Genomic DNA, 15095 nt, shown 5'->3' with positions numbered 1-15095 from the left:
TTTCTTGATTTTGTTTGGGACCTTAGTATTTGAGTGAACAGTAGTGAACTAACTTTTAGAAATTCTATTTTTGAAAATAAACTTCAATCATTGAGCAAAACTAAACACTAATTGTTTTTATTTGAAATCAAATTTTATCTATAATTAATATTAGTCGATGTAATTGTAAAATAGTATGTTGGAAGTTTTTATATTAGCAGATATTTATATAATGTATACTTTTACATTATTTTTTAAATTTATTCTTTAAGATAATTAATTTGAAATGGATAACTAAAAATATTCTAAAATTTGTAAATTTATTTAGTTTCAAGTGTAATCTTACCCGTCATTCTTGATTTAAGGCCCATGTAAGTCTATAAATGACAGTCACCGAGCTTTCTCATTCCATGGCTCACAAGACTACGGCAGCGATGACGTCACTCAACGGCGGTACCGCCTTCCACTCTCTCCATGTCTCCCGCTTCGCTACTCTCCTCTTCCGCGCCCACGCGCTTCTCCTCCACCACTTCCTCTATCCCTCCTCCGTCCTCCTCCTGGCAGCCGACCTCGTCCTATCCTTCCTATGGGCCTCCGCCGTTCCCTTCCGGTGGTGCCCCGTCCGCCGGAAAGAGTTCCCCGACAGCCTTCTCCGGGAGGTCGGCCGCGACGACCTCCCAGCCATCGACGTATTCGTTTGCACGGCCGACCCCCGCCGAGAGCCGCCGGCGAGCGTCGCCAGCACCGCGCTCTCCGCCATGGCCTTCGACTACCCGACAGACAGGCTGTCAGTATACCTGTCAGACGACGGTGGCTCCGCTGTGACGCTCTTCGCGTTCATGGAGGCGGCGCGGTTCGCGCGCTACTGGCTGCCCTTCTGCAAGGAGAACGCAGTCGTCAAAAGATCGCCGGAGGTGTACTTTGAAGAAGAATGCAGCGACGAGGCAGGCTCTAAAAATCTTAAGGTACGTGCGCGCTCTGTTAATTATTATTTTTTGACATGTTTGTTAATTATTAGAGCTGCATAAATACGGACTGCTTATTCAATCGTTAGATCCATAATTTAGCTAGTCCATGTATATCATAAACTTGCTATTTAATTTATACGGCTGCCGACGGCGGTACGTCATTGCATCTGAATTCCATTCGGTGGTCTCAGCCGATGCACTAAAGTCTAAAATAACAAGACTCCTACTGTCGCATCACTGTTTAATTACGTCGTGTGGATGTGGTGTGGATTTGACAGGCTACCACACCACAAAACACGAAAATTATTACTCGGCCGATGCACTAAAGTCGAAAATAACAAGAATGTTACTATCGCATCACTGTAAAAATATGACGTCGGTGGGTCTATGGGGCGTGGTTGCCAGGGTTTTTCCCGAAAAGTATTACTCGTCCAACATTGAAAGAAGAACGCAAGTATCAGTCAGCTTGTGAGAGTGACATGAATGCAGACAGGGATCTTCTGATTTAAGATCCTTGAATCATCTCTGGTCCTCTGTTTATTCATTGGTTGAATGAACTGGATACATATGGGATCCAGTTCATCCAACCAATGAATAGACAAAGCCTCTTCTGGTCCAGAATTTTTTGGACCAGAGGATCTGACCTCCATGAATGCCAATAGAGAAATTGTTTTTTGTCCTCACTATTATAAAGATGGAGTAGTTTGTCACCCTCAAAGTTTAAGCACAAATGATAACTAGTGATTCGATTGATATCCTACTATAACGTAAGTGGATCAACAACTAAAATTAGTTGTCAACCTACTCAGTGATGCTGTTAGAATAATGAATAATTTCAAAGTCTAGCAAACGAGGTAGACCCACCCACTACATCTTGTCCAAGACACCACCACCGTTCACCTAAAGTAACTAGACTGTAAAGTTTGCTTTGTGTGTTGTCAAGTTTGCTTTGTGTAAAGGTGTGTTGGCGTTTAGAGCACCTCATAAGATTCGCTCTTATCTGATGAGTAAGAGAAACTTGACGATGGGGGTCCTTCGTGCACCTGGAGTTCTCTTTCCTCCTCTATAAAAGAAGTGTCTGCATTCCTTTGCAGAGCATTCAAGAGTCCCTTGAGCTCTACTTAGGAAAAGATTTGTAATTTAAAGGCTTGCAATAGTAATAGATCGATTAAGCGCGATAGAAGGGGAGGGGGTGAATATCGCTTTTTTTAAAAACTTTACTTATCTTTTTAAAACACAAAGTTAAGCAGCGAAAAATAAAGAGAGAGACAAAAGCGTTTACTTCGTTCGGAGCCTAGTTCGACTCCTACTCAAAGGCCCGCGGTCCTTGACCGCACCGATGGGCAAACCACTATAACACTTCTTTCCGAAACCTTCAGAAAGAAGTGGATCGTACAGGTACAAAGATGTAAGATAGTAACACTCTACTATCTTATAAAATTAAGTGCAGTAAAAATGAAATATACTGACAATAGAAATTTAAAGTTGAAGCTCGGTCAGATGGAGTAGCTTTGCAAGACTGATGAGAATTCGTAGCACGAGCAGCTTGCAGAGGGGAGCTTGAGTGGATCAGAAAGTCTTGTACTGCCTCAGACTTCGAGCCCCATTTTATAGGCCTTGGATATTCGATCGACCGATCCCACTATTTGGTCGACCGAACCCGCTCCTTCCTTCCTTCCTGGCTGGAGTTTGACGCTGGCTCGATCTCTGACATTAACTGACCTTTAATTGTTCGGTCGATCGATCATGCCTTCCGATCGACCGAACAAGCTTTTTCCTTGTTCGTTGCAATCTGCCGAGATCTTTATTTATTGCACCATTAATGTTGATTGGATCGGTCGACCGATCCTCTGGTTTGGTCGACTGATCAGCCTTTTTCCTTTTTCTGCTGATCGATGCTGATGATCTGTTCTGTGCTGAGTCACCATTGTTCGATCGGCCGATCTTACTGTTCGGTTGACCGATCAAGCTTTGATCGGGCTCGGACTCTGTTTTGGTTCGATATGGATACTGAACTGAGCTTGCCTGATTCGGTCGACCGATCAGGTGGTTCGGTCGACCAATCGGGCAGAACCTGCAAAACAGTGTTAAGCAAAACACCCTACAAAACCGAGATTTAGCGCAGTAATATAAAATGCATGAGTAATATGAAAGATAGTAATACTGTCTTGATCTCAACTTGAAAACTTTTCCGGTTTCTTCAGTTGGATCAGCGACCTAAGGTTGTTCCCTTCGGGAACCCAACCTCATTGTCGCTCCTCCAGTTTGTTTACCTCAATCTACTTGCCAAACTTTAATCCTCCAGATCTAGTTTGGACTTTTCACTCAGCCTTGATCGGCTCCCCAGGACTTTTCTCTTGATCTTCGGTCCTCCAGACCTCTCGATCACACTGCCAAGCTTCAAGTCCCCTCGACCTTCTTGGACTTGCACCTGGGTTCCACGATCTGCTAAGATTTCTCCTGCTTAGCCTCCAACTAGGTCTTTCTCGGTTGAGTAAACATCCTGCACACTCAGTCAACTTGTTAGATTATAACAAGACTTAACTTGAACCTTTGATAACATCAAAACTTAGGTTTGATTCCGGTGCAACTTGTACCAACAGTAAGTCCTTATCTCTTTTATTCCAAGCTTGCTGTTTCGATCTGCAACATTTCCACAGCCCCCTAGCGTTTTTGTTTTTGCTCATCTTTTATTCTAAGCTTGCTGTTTCGATCCGCAGCATTTTCATAGCCCCCAGCGTTTTTGTTTTTGCTCATCTTTTATTCCAAGCTTGCTGTTTCGATCCGCAGCATTTTCACAGCCCCCCAGCGTTTTCGTTTTTGGTATCAGAGCTAGAATACAAACTCTCCGTCGTCAAGAAGAAATTTTATTCAGGAGGAAAGTTTCAATCAACTACAACGAAGCTGAATGCAATACATACACATTGACATCCTCTAAGTAAGAATACAAACTCTCCATCACCAAGAAGAAGGTGTGATGGCACTTGTTGTCTTCCGAGACAATAGATGGGTCGGTGACCAAGCAATTCTAGCCACCATGGAAATTGACCTGACCTGTGGAAGTTAGATGGTATACGTCACGCCTGACACTATGATGACCATCAGTGACTTTTATAGAAATATACAAATCTCCATCCTGACAAGAGGCTATGAACAATGGAGAAATGGCGAAGCAAATCTACTCATCACTAGAGGAATGGTTGGGCGACTATCAAACACCCCAAACGTTGGCTTCGTGTATGAAATATAAGGCATCGTCGATTACCTGACAAGCCATGGAGTTCATACATTACTAGGATGACGACATTCTACAGCGCCATTTCAGTGGCTTGACTGGGTGATCAGACCAACCCAAATTTATCTTCATTTGCAACCCATGGAGGTAAACAGTCACACCCTTATGGATGGAAGAATTTTAATCAGCTTTTCTAACTATACTGCAACAAGAGATAATCAACCACCTTATTACAATAGTCATGATGAAGAAATCCAGAGTGAAGGAGGAGAAATTATTACCGTTCTCACTGAAAAGCACCCAGGTATTGATATTTGCTTGGGCTATGAAGAAGACTACTCTGAAATTCCAGCAGCAACAACAGATAAAGAAGATTATCCTTATATAATGGTACATCGTCTCACTAATACTGCTACTATATTAGAACAAAAGACCTATGGAGGTGCAGGATTTGATTTAGCGGCCAACGCCACTTGCATCATAGAGCCCAGAGGGCGAGCCAACAATTTTTCGAACAATTTAGTCCCTTGTTAAAAGAACTCTGGGTTGTAGATTGTTCATTGAGTGTTCTTGCGGCCATTACCTCTTGAGCTTATCTTGCTCCTGTTTTAATAATTTATATGGATCTTGAAAGACTCGAAGTTTACCTAGCTTTTCCTTAGGCTTTGGCCCTAAGGATAGGCTTTGTAATTTTTGAATTAATTCTTCTGGTAGGGGAGTAGCAGGGCCTTTGCCTTTTGATCACTCAAGTATAGTCTTCAAGTCAGCTTGGATGTCCTTTAGGCTTTCTGAGATTTGTACGAGTAATTGTAGTTGTGTGTTGTTGTCACGCCCCGGGGAGTCCCAGCCAGAGGAAAAATCTGACAGCATCTCCCTTGTACATGTGACAATCTGAATCATTTCTACATCCACAGATATACAACAGCCACACACGGCTGGAATATATATACAACCACGCAGTTTATATTCAACCCACTCGGCTGTAACAACAAAGCAATACAACGACGTAGTTAAATATATCTAACAACCCACTCAGCTGTACTAAAAAGAAGAATACAGCAGAAATACAACAGAAAACCATTGCAAACCAAAAGAATGACTGCTAGCCTGCTAGACTTACACAACACAACAAACAATACAAAACACCACATCACAACACTCCGGAACTGAAACTGAAATAAACATTGCTAAGTAACCAAAAACATAGACAAAATAAAGTACAAATGAAAACCAGAAATAGGTCTTCGGATATGACGTGGGAATCGACAGACAGGATACTCCAAGCGACACCAAAAATCTACCAGCTACCTGAAATAGAAATTGCTCAATGGTGTGAGTTCAAAGAACTCAACAGATATCAAGCTGAATGGACTCTTGGCCAAATTTTGCTAAATTTTGCTGCAAGGTGGCACCGGAATGGACTCTTGGCCAACAGCAGTGATCTACTACTGTCCGATTCTTCCTTCCCTTGCAAACCTAATGATCAAATCAGTGACTTCATTAACTATCCTTGTAATTCAAATCAACCCTAAATTCGGCAAATCTTACCCCCAACAAGAATTTGAGTCCCTTCGATGAAGAAATCTGTAGGGAAGATGATGCTTGATGATCATCCTCCTTCCAAATTTGGTCAGAACACACATCCTTCCTGCTTGTGCCCAAAGGAGTAGATCTGTCGCAATCAACTCGGTTGCTCGCTGGAAATGGTGGCTGCTTAACCGACGATAGCTGGATGATGACGATGTCGTCGCAATCTGGTGGCGACACATCCGTCAACATCCTGTGGAAGAGGCCGGAGGTGGAGAAGGCGAATCGACTCAGTTGCTGGCGGTGGATCGATTGCGAGAAAGGGGCAGAAAGGGCTCAGGTTCAGCGGTGCTCGCACAGTGCCGGCGCGATCAGAAATCTATGGCGATGAGATCTCGGCGATAGGTACAATGTCGTCAAGTGATCTTTACACGGAAAAGACAGCGACATTGCTCCGACAGGCAGCCCTCGAGTGACACTCAAGGGCCCTTGAGAACCGGCGTCAGGGAGGCGGCGATTGACCGTCGGCCGACGGAGAGATCAGCGAGGGCTCGGGAGTATGCGACGGTGGCAGTGCGAAGAGGAGAGGGGAGGAGGAGATCGGCGAGATGGGGAAGAGAAAAGTTAGGGCTCGGGGAAGAGGAGAAGGTGCTGCGCGCCGCGTGAGGGAGAGGGGAAGACGACGAGGAGAAGAAGGCTTTCAGCGAGAGAAGGAATAGGGCACGGGAAAAAGGATTAAATAAAAAGGAAAAAAATAATTATTTATGGAAATTAAACATTTCCTCATTTAAATCGGATAGCTTAAACAAACTTTCCTGTGACCCAATAATTGATCCCCATAAACTCGCTCATACGAGATCTGAAAAATTTTCAGAAAATTTCTAACAATTTCTAAAAATTCCTTTAAGGTTATTCCTCAAATAATCTTATTATTTTATTATTATTTGAGTGTCGTATTTTACATTCTCCCCCACTAATAAAAATTTGGTCCATAAATTTTCGTTATTACCATCAGCAAGTACTAATAATAGATAGATAATATGAACGCTGAACGAAAATTAACCCACATACCCCAGGTAAAAAGATGGGGGTATTGAGCTCAAATCGTATCCTCGAGCTCCTAAGTGGCCTCCTTGTCAGCATAATACTTCCATCCGACTTTAACTAGCCGGAGAGTCTTGTTCCACAGTTGACGCTCTTTGTGGTCCAAAATCCGCACCGAAACCTCCTTGTGGGTAATGTCAGGCTGGATGGGAACTAATATACCTGACAAAATGTGTGCGGGGTCGAGTACGTGTCTCCTCAGCATGGACACAAGAAATACATCGTGAACGCCTGCCCGAGACAGTGGTAGCGCCAGACGGTAAGCTACCGCTCCAATCCTTTCCAAGATTTAAAAAGACCCAATGTATTATGGAGCTAACTTAACTCGAAGGCCAAATCTCTTCACCCCTTTTGTGGGTGAGACTCTTAGAAATACATGGTCATCGGTAGAGAACTCCAGGGGTCTCTGTCTCCGATCAGCCTAACCCTTCTAGCGGTCCTACACCTCTGACATCCTCTGTCTTATAGTGCGGACCAACTCTATCTCCTGAAGTAACTTCTCCATGAGCGGGTGAGATTGAGGCATGCATAATCTGCCTCGGAAATAAGTAATACCCTCGTCATATCGGGTGAACTCGGTCTGCTGCCCAGAAGTTATCTAGCTGCTAATGAACTATAAGTGCTGATCACCGGCCTGGGCCTCTCGAATCCTCATCATGATCAACAACTGAACAACCATGCTAACAAGAATACCCTACTTTGTCTGTCCCTGCTCCTCAAGGCCTAACTCGGAGAAACCTTGAATTAAGTCTATGACTAAAACTTGGTGGCAAGCTAAAGTCTTTCTGGACTTTCGGTTAAGCGTATCGGCAACCACATTAATTTTCCTTGGGTGGTAGCTAATGGTACAATCATAATCATTTAGGAACTCCATCCATCTCCTCTGTCGGAGATTGAGTTCCTTCTGGGTGAAAAAATATTTGAGACTCTTTCGATCCGTAAGAATCCCAAATGTAATACCCTATAGAGGATGCCACCAAATCTTCAAAGAAAAGATAATGGTGGTTAACCCTAGAGTATGTACAGGGTAGTTCTTCTCTTGCTCCTTCAACTGATGAGAAACATAGGAGACTAGCTTGTCGTGTTGCATCAAAACAGAGTCCAAATCCTATAGAGAAGCGTCAATATAGAGTACGAACTCGTCCTCTCCAAAGGCAAAACCAGAACTGGTGCCGACACTGATCTCCGATTCAATTCTTGGAAGCTGGTCTCACCGGCTTCTGGCCACGTGAACTTCATGCCCTTCCTGGTCAGCCATGTTAGTGACATAGCAACGCGAGGAAACCCCTCAACGAACCTCCGTTAATAGCTAGCTCGACAAAAGAAGTTGCGAGTCTCCTGTATAGACTACGACAACTCCCAACTAGTAGCAACCTCTATCTCCTGTGGATCCACGGTATACCCCTACTGGTGACCATGTGTCTCAATCATCTCCCAAAAGACAATCAAAATACGCATTGCTGAATTTCACATATAAATGTTTCCATCAAAATATCCTTAGAACTATGTGAAGATGGTGTACATGATACACCTCAGAACGGGAATAAATCACCACGTTGTCAATAGAGGTAACGGATACTGATTCAATATCCTAGGGATACCCAAATTATCGAGTCTATAATAACATCTAGAGCACTATAAGACTAAATGATAAAACAAAGAACTTATAATGTCCGTACATCAGACATCCTCAACCATAAAATCCCTGACAATAAACACCAAGGAATAGATCATCAAATGCGAGAGTAACGCTCCATCACAAGAAAAACAACATATGTGGGAGCAACGCTCTACCACAAGTAATTCTCAATATGTGGGAGCAACGCTCCACCACAAACGATCCATAATATGTAGGAGCAATGCTCCACCACAACAATCTATAATATGTGTGAGCTACACTCGACCACAAACAATCCATAAGTGATCAAGACATCTAACTATCTAGCTAGAGAATGCACGAGGTCGCTCTACCATAGGTCACTGTGGGTATCCAAGGGTATAACAACCTAGTAAACATATCAAATCCATTGTCAACTCTCTCAACATCGTAGTGGGTCACTCACTAGTAGGAGAATTAGTTGACAAAGTATACAGCCAAAGACATAATGGTAGAAACTCAACATAGGTAGAATCATCATGATACTACCAATAATACACCCGAACACATGTGCATATATCAGCGTGGGTATAATCGACAATACTCTTCCAATAATACTCACCTAACATATATACACCATGAGTGTAATCAACACCATACTTCCAATAAAACATAATAGACACGAGTGCAACCACAAAACAGATGTAATCAACAAGATACCTCGAATAATACACCAAATCACAGGTACACATACCCTGACACAGATTTAATCGACAAGATACCTCCATCATAACACCCAAATACATGTGCACGTACCACTACCTAGATTCAATCGACAAGATACCTCCAATAAAATACCCAAACACATGTGCATATACCGCAACATAGGTTCAATCGACAAGATAACTCCAATAAAAAAAATCAGACATGTACACCTAACCACATAAATATAATCCACAAGAAACCTACAACAATCATAACTATATATGCATACAAACACTACCTGGAAATGGACAGTCTATCTTAGGACTCCTACAACATATACCAATCATGTGTACTCATAACATAGATATGCATAATCAGCATATTAACCCAATCAACCAGACAAAATCCGATGCTACCTACTCTCATGGGTTAGTGGTATACCTAAAAAATCAAGCATAAGTATCAAGCAGGAAAAATAATAATCATAGACAATCCAAGGTATGCCAGCCTAATCATCCAGTAGTAACCATGCTCTAAGTTCAAAAGAACTAATATAGACTAGGAAAGAAAACACTCGTCATGGTTCCACATTGCACATCTGTGTCATACCACCACAGAGTCTATATCTAATGGGGAAAGTTTATTATCATATATCTTTAGTGAAACAAACCAGCCATGTTCTCACATATTTAACTCCTAGTGTCCCACTCTCATCATGGGGTACTTGCGAGATATAAAAATATATATTACCATCCTACCAAAAGTGTATCACAACTGAAATCCAATGTATCTCTTAATTTTTGAATCGATAATCAATAACTCTCCAATAGTAGAGATACAATCAATCCATGAGATAGGAGTATAAAATCCTACTAATCCCAAGGTATATTGAGGTTATCTAATCATCTCCGATCAGTCCATGAGTCAAGATCTCCCATGAAACGACCTTAGGCGAGTCGACTAATTATCGTCTTATAAACTATCATGCTACCAAAAGAGGTAGAGGATTACTCTCTCTCCAAACACCTCAAAGTAATCACCAAGTAATGCCTGGATCTCTAGTATCATCATCTGCTTCCTTCACGTGGTACATGATCACATAAATGTTAAGCAACTATCTTCAACTTTCTCATGCCAGTATAAATCATGTATCTGAATGTACTCTCCCAGTTCTTCTCATAAGTGTTAAGCAGGTAGCTCTGCACTTTTCTATATCAGTGGGGGTCACCTAGCCGATTGTATCTTTTAAGTCATCTGACCAGGTACAAACAATCCATGGTCAAAGTCCCCATGGAACAAGATACATCGATCCTTTATAGACTGACCAAGCTGACAATGGTATACGGCTAATTCAGTCTTTTCAACATCGGTACAAGTTATGTACTCAAATGTGCTCAAGATATCTAACTGCACGAATAACCCAAAGATCATAACCTCTAAAAAATAGAGTATGACAGTCCCTACTGATCGGTCCAACAAAATAGATCGGTCATCTACGAACTGATCCATTAAGAGTACATCATTTCTCGATAAAGGTAACTAAGGTAAATCAATCCACGACTACCCAAGTCAACTAGTGTAAATCAGTCTTCTCTTGATCAACCTAACGAGAGTAAATCAATCATCTACTAGTGAAACTAACTAAGATAAATCGGTATTCTATTGGCTGAGTTAACATGAATATACAAATACTATCCATTTCTCAGCTAGTAATAGAAGAGTCTGGTGTGAGCCTCTAACTCCTAACCAACCAGTAGTAAAAGTAGCTAAAACTAATGGTGATATGATATGGAAAGCCTCTTGAGATTGTAATCCTTAATCTCTATTAGGGTCGACCATGATCAGTGATTGACCCAATACATGTAACATATGCTATAACAACTAGACAGACACTAACAAAGAGTACTAACACATGTCATAACTATCATAAACAACAATGCATATACTAACAGAAATGTATGATAACAAAATACCAACATACCTCCTATAGCTTGGAGATGTCCTGCTGCCTGGTCCCAAAACCTAAAAAGTCACATCGAGAAAACCAAAACACGAAATCCAAAATACAAGAAAATAGGCATCGTAAACCTATGACTCTGATACTAAATAAATTGTCACACCTCGAGGAGTCCCAGCCAGAGGAAAAATCCGGCAGCATTTCCCCTGTACACGTGACAATCTGAATCATTTCTACATCCATAGATATACAACAGCCACACACGGCTGGAATATATATACAACCACGTAGTTTATATTCAGCCCACTCGGCTGTAATAATAAAATAATACAACCATGCAATTATATATATCTAACAACCCACTTGATTGTACTACAAAGAAGAACACAACGGAAATACAACAGAAAACCATTGCAAACCAAAAGAATGACTGCTAGCCGGCTAGACTTACACAACACAACAAACAATACAAAACACCACATCACAACACTCCGAAACTGAAACCGAAATACATTGCTAAGTAAACCAAAAACATAGATAAAATAAAGTACAAATGAAAATCAGAAACAGGTCTTCAGATGTGATGTGGGAATCAGCAGATAGGATACTCCAAGCGACTCCAAAAATCTACCTGCTACCTGAAATGGAAATAGCTCAACGGTGTGAGTTCAAAGAACTCAGCGGATATCAAGCTAACATGCCTAGCAAGATATAACAAACAAAAATAACCATGGAGTATAGTCTTCTGATCAATAATAAGAAATGCAAACTGAAAAGGTAACAGAAGAAGAATTGTACTCACCATGACCCCCTATCCAGATGTAAGGGTCGGCAAACCAGATATATAATGTCACCTATATTCATGTCAATTATATGTAACACCAAAATGCAGCAATCACAAACAACAAATGCAATCAATGCATATGATGCAAAAATGACCTTGTCACCCCTGACGCCAATCAGCCATCTCACACGTGATGGTGAGACCAAGTGGGTAGGGTTATGACAACTGTGTTGGGATCGTTCGTACTCGGCTAGAGAGGGGGGTGTGAATAGCCGCCCCAAATTCTCGCGTTCTTCCTACAGTTAGGGTTAGTCACAGCGGAAATACAAGGAAGAAACTAAGGAGAAGAAAAACAAACCGATGTAACGAGGTTCGGAGATGAACTCCTACTCCTCGGCGTGTCCGTAAGGTGGACGAAGCCTACCAATCCGTCGGTGGATGAGTTCCCGGAGAACCGGCTAAATATGAGCTCCTTATGGGTGGAGAAACCTCGCCACAACTACTTCTTGCAACAGCAAGATAAGGAGTACAAATACAAGAGAAGCAAGAAGTAAATACACAGCAAATGTAAACAACCCTTGCCTTCTTGTCGACTGTTGAAGAAGCAACAGCTTCTCAGACGCCAACCACAGCAGCAGCTCAGTCGGAGTCCCAGCCGAAGGAAGAAGCTCACGCGAAGCTTGCGAAGAAGAGCTCAACAAAGCTCAAGCACCAGAACAGCAGCTCTGTAGCAGAAGAGAAGAGGAAGAAGCAGATTCACAGAAGATGCCCTTGTCTCCTTTATACCTGCGAAGAAACAATGAAGAAACTGGCTGCAACACAACGGCTAGAACCTGATCGATGCGTGGACCGATCAGGCCTATCGATCGGTCCCGGACCGCATCGGTCGGTGCACGTAAACATTCATGCGTACTCGTCGATGCGTGGACCGATCGAAACCTGATCGGTCCACGACCGATCCCAACTCTTGGCTTTGAAGCTCTTCCTTCCGCGACGCCTCTCGACGGTCGCCACGACCGATCGTGAAGCTCTGATCGGTCCACGCATCGATCGGACATCTTCTCGTGGCTATCGATCACCCGATCGGTGCAGATCGATCGATACCGATCGAGCACATCGATCGATTCTTGATCGGTCACGCATCCGATCAGATAACTAGTGACTTGGTTTTTGCCCAAACCAAGTCCCAAGCCTTCCAAACCAACATTCGGTCAACCTCGACCTGTTGGTACTTCATTCCTAGCATCTGGTCACTCCCTTGACCTGCTAGAATTCCCCGCCAAGTGTCCGGTCAATCCCTTTGACCTACTTGGACTTTCCTCAACACCAGATGTCCGATCATCCCTGATCCATCTGGATTTTCCCTTGCCTGGCTTCACTCACCCAGACTTTCACCTGGCTTCACTCACCAGGATTTCCACACTGCCTAACATCCAAGTTAGGACTTTCTCACTGCCTGGCTTCACTCACCAGGACTTTCCAACTGCCTAACATCCCAGTTAGGACTTTCCCTTGTGCCAAGCTCCCTGCTTGGACTTCTCCGTGCCAAGTCTCCATACTTGGACTTTTCCCGTGCCAAGTCTCCACACTTGGACTTTTCGCGTGCCAAGCTCCCTGCTTGGACTTTTCCAGTGCCAAGTTTCCTGCTTGGACTTTTTCGTTGCCAAGTCTCCATACTTGGACTCTTTCCCGAATCAGGTCAACCAGGTCAACCTTGACCTACGGTTGCACCAATAATCTCCCAAACATCTATTCTTGTCCCATATCAAGAATACAACTCTTCCACCAGTGTCAAACATCAAAATACAACTCAACTAGGTCAACCTTGACCTAAGGTTGCACCAACAATCTTCCTAAGTCAAACATCAAAATACAACTCGAGTCAGGTCAACCTTGACCTATGGTTGCACCAACAATCTCCCCCTTTTTGATGTTTGACAAAACCATAATCAAGTTAGGTTAATCCGATAACCTAACTTAGGTTTCCCAATGTTCTTCAATGTTCTTCCTTGAACATTATCTAGAACATTCTCCCATTCTCCAACACTCTCCCCCTTTTTGACACACATCAAAAAGAGAGAATCAAGGTCAAGAGTTTCCTCCTAATGAAAGTCCCATACCTTTCATTGAAACTCTTAATTTCCCCCTTGATACTAAACTCAACAATCAGCATAGTGACAATCCTATGTCACTAATCCTCAAAAGTCTTAAGGAGTAAAAACTCCCCCTAAGAGTCAACTCCCCTTGACAATTAGGTAAAAACTCCCCCTAAAGGTCAACTCCCCCTTGACCATTGCACCAACAATGTCTTGGAGAGTTCCAAACCTTTAGAAAACCAAAACACCAACTCCCAGCTGAAATTTCAGACAAAATAGTCGAAAATCAGCAAGTTGGCACGCGCTGATCGGTCACCTGACCGATCAAGCTCCCTCTGGATCGGTCACAGTGACCGATCCAGGCTCCCCTGGACCGATCAGAAACCCTTCTGATCGGTCCACAAACCTGATAAAGGTCTGATAAGTTCTGATTTCTCTCCACGAAATTCAGAAACCTCTAGAAAATCACAGAAAATTCTAAAAATTATAAAATTTTGAGGATACACTCCTCATAACATATACTATCAAGGAAAAATAGTTTTCTATGAAAATAACTTCCATTTTCAAATCTTGATACAAAGTTCAAAAGTCTTTGAAATAGCTCAAAGTTAATCACTCTTTGTATCACTTGTACAATGATGAATGCTATCACTAAAAAAGCTTCATCAAGGTTTTTCAAATCAATTTTAAAATGATTTTAAACCCTTTAATTTGGGACCACAATCTTAGGGCTAAATGTACATGACTTGTACACAAGCTTTCCCTATGATCCTCCATTTCTTGAATTAGGCTCATCTAGGTACAAGAACTATGCACCTTGATCCTAATTCATGATCCTAATATCTCACACACATCTAAAGTGTATCAAACACATCCATGGCAATTTTGATGTGAGATATGGGTTTAGGTATCTTAGACTAAGGTCTCATGCATTTTCTAAACACAAATTTGATCTCAATATCAAAATGTGTTTTTCATCCTTAAATCAATTCAATTGATTATTAATGCAAGAGATGATGACATGGCATAAAATGGTATCATAAATGAAAACATGTGCCAATGTCATGATGTCATGGCATAAAGTTTGAAACTTAAATAAACATGACATAAAAACTAGCCTAAGCATTATCATGACATTTCAAA

At 42.2% G+C, this 15095-nt stretch overlaps 1 protein-coding gene across 1 annotated transcript in view; it reads left to right on the top strand.

Annotated features, from left to right (window-relative positions):
* The first annotated feature begins 403 nt into the window (after window positions 1–403).
* Window positions 404–15095, top strand: part of LOC122012398 (cellulose synthase-like protein G3) — a 29842-nt gene continuing 15150 nt past the window's right edge. Inside the window, exon 1 of the mRNA XM_042568915.1 lies at window positions 404–944. Within this exon, the coding sequence (XP_042424849.1) occupies window positions 414–944 (531 nt within the window). The 5' untranslated portion in view covers window positions 404–413. The remainder of the gene's footprint in view (window positions 945–15095) is intronic.

This window comes from Zingiber officinale, chromosome 8A (assembly GCF_018446385.1).
Source record: "Zingiber officinale cultivar Zhangliang chromosome 8A, Zo_v1.1, whole genome shotgun sequence".
In the NCBI taxonomy this organism is placed as follows: Eukaryota; Viridiplantae; Streptophyta; class Magnoliopsida; order Zingiberales; family Zingiberaceae; genus Zingiber; species Zingiber officinale.
Note: the sequence above shows the minus strand (reverse complement) of the source record. Positions and strands in the feature narration are given on the sequence as shown.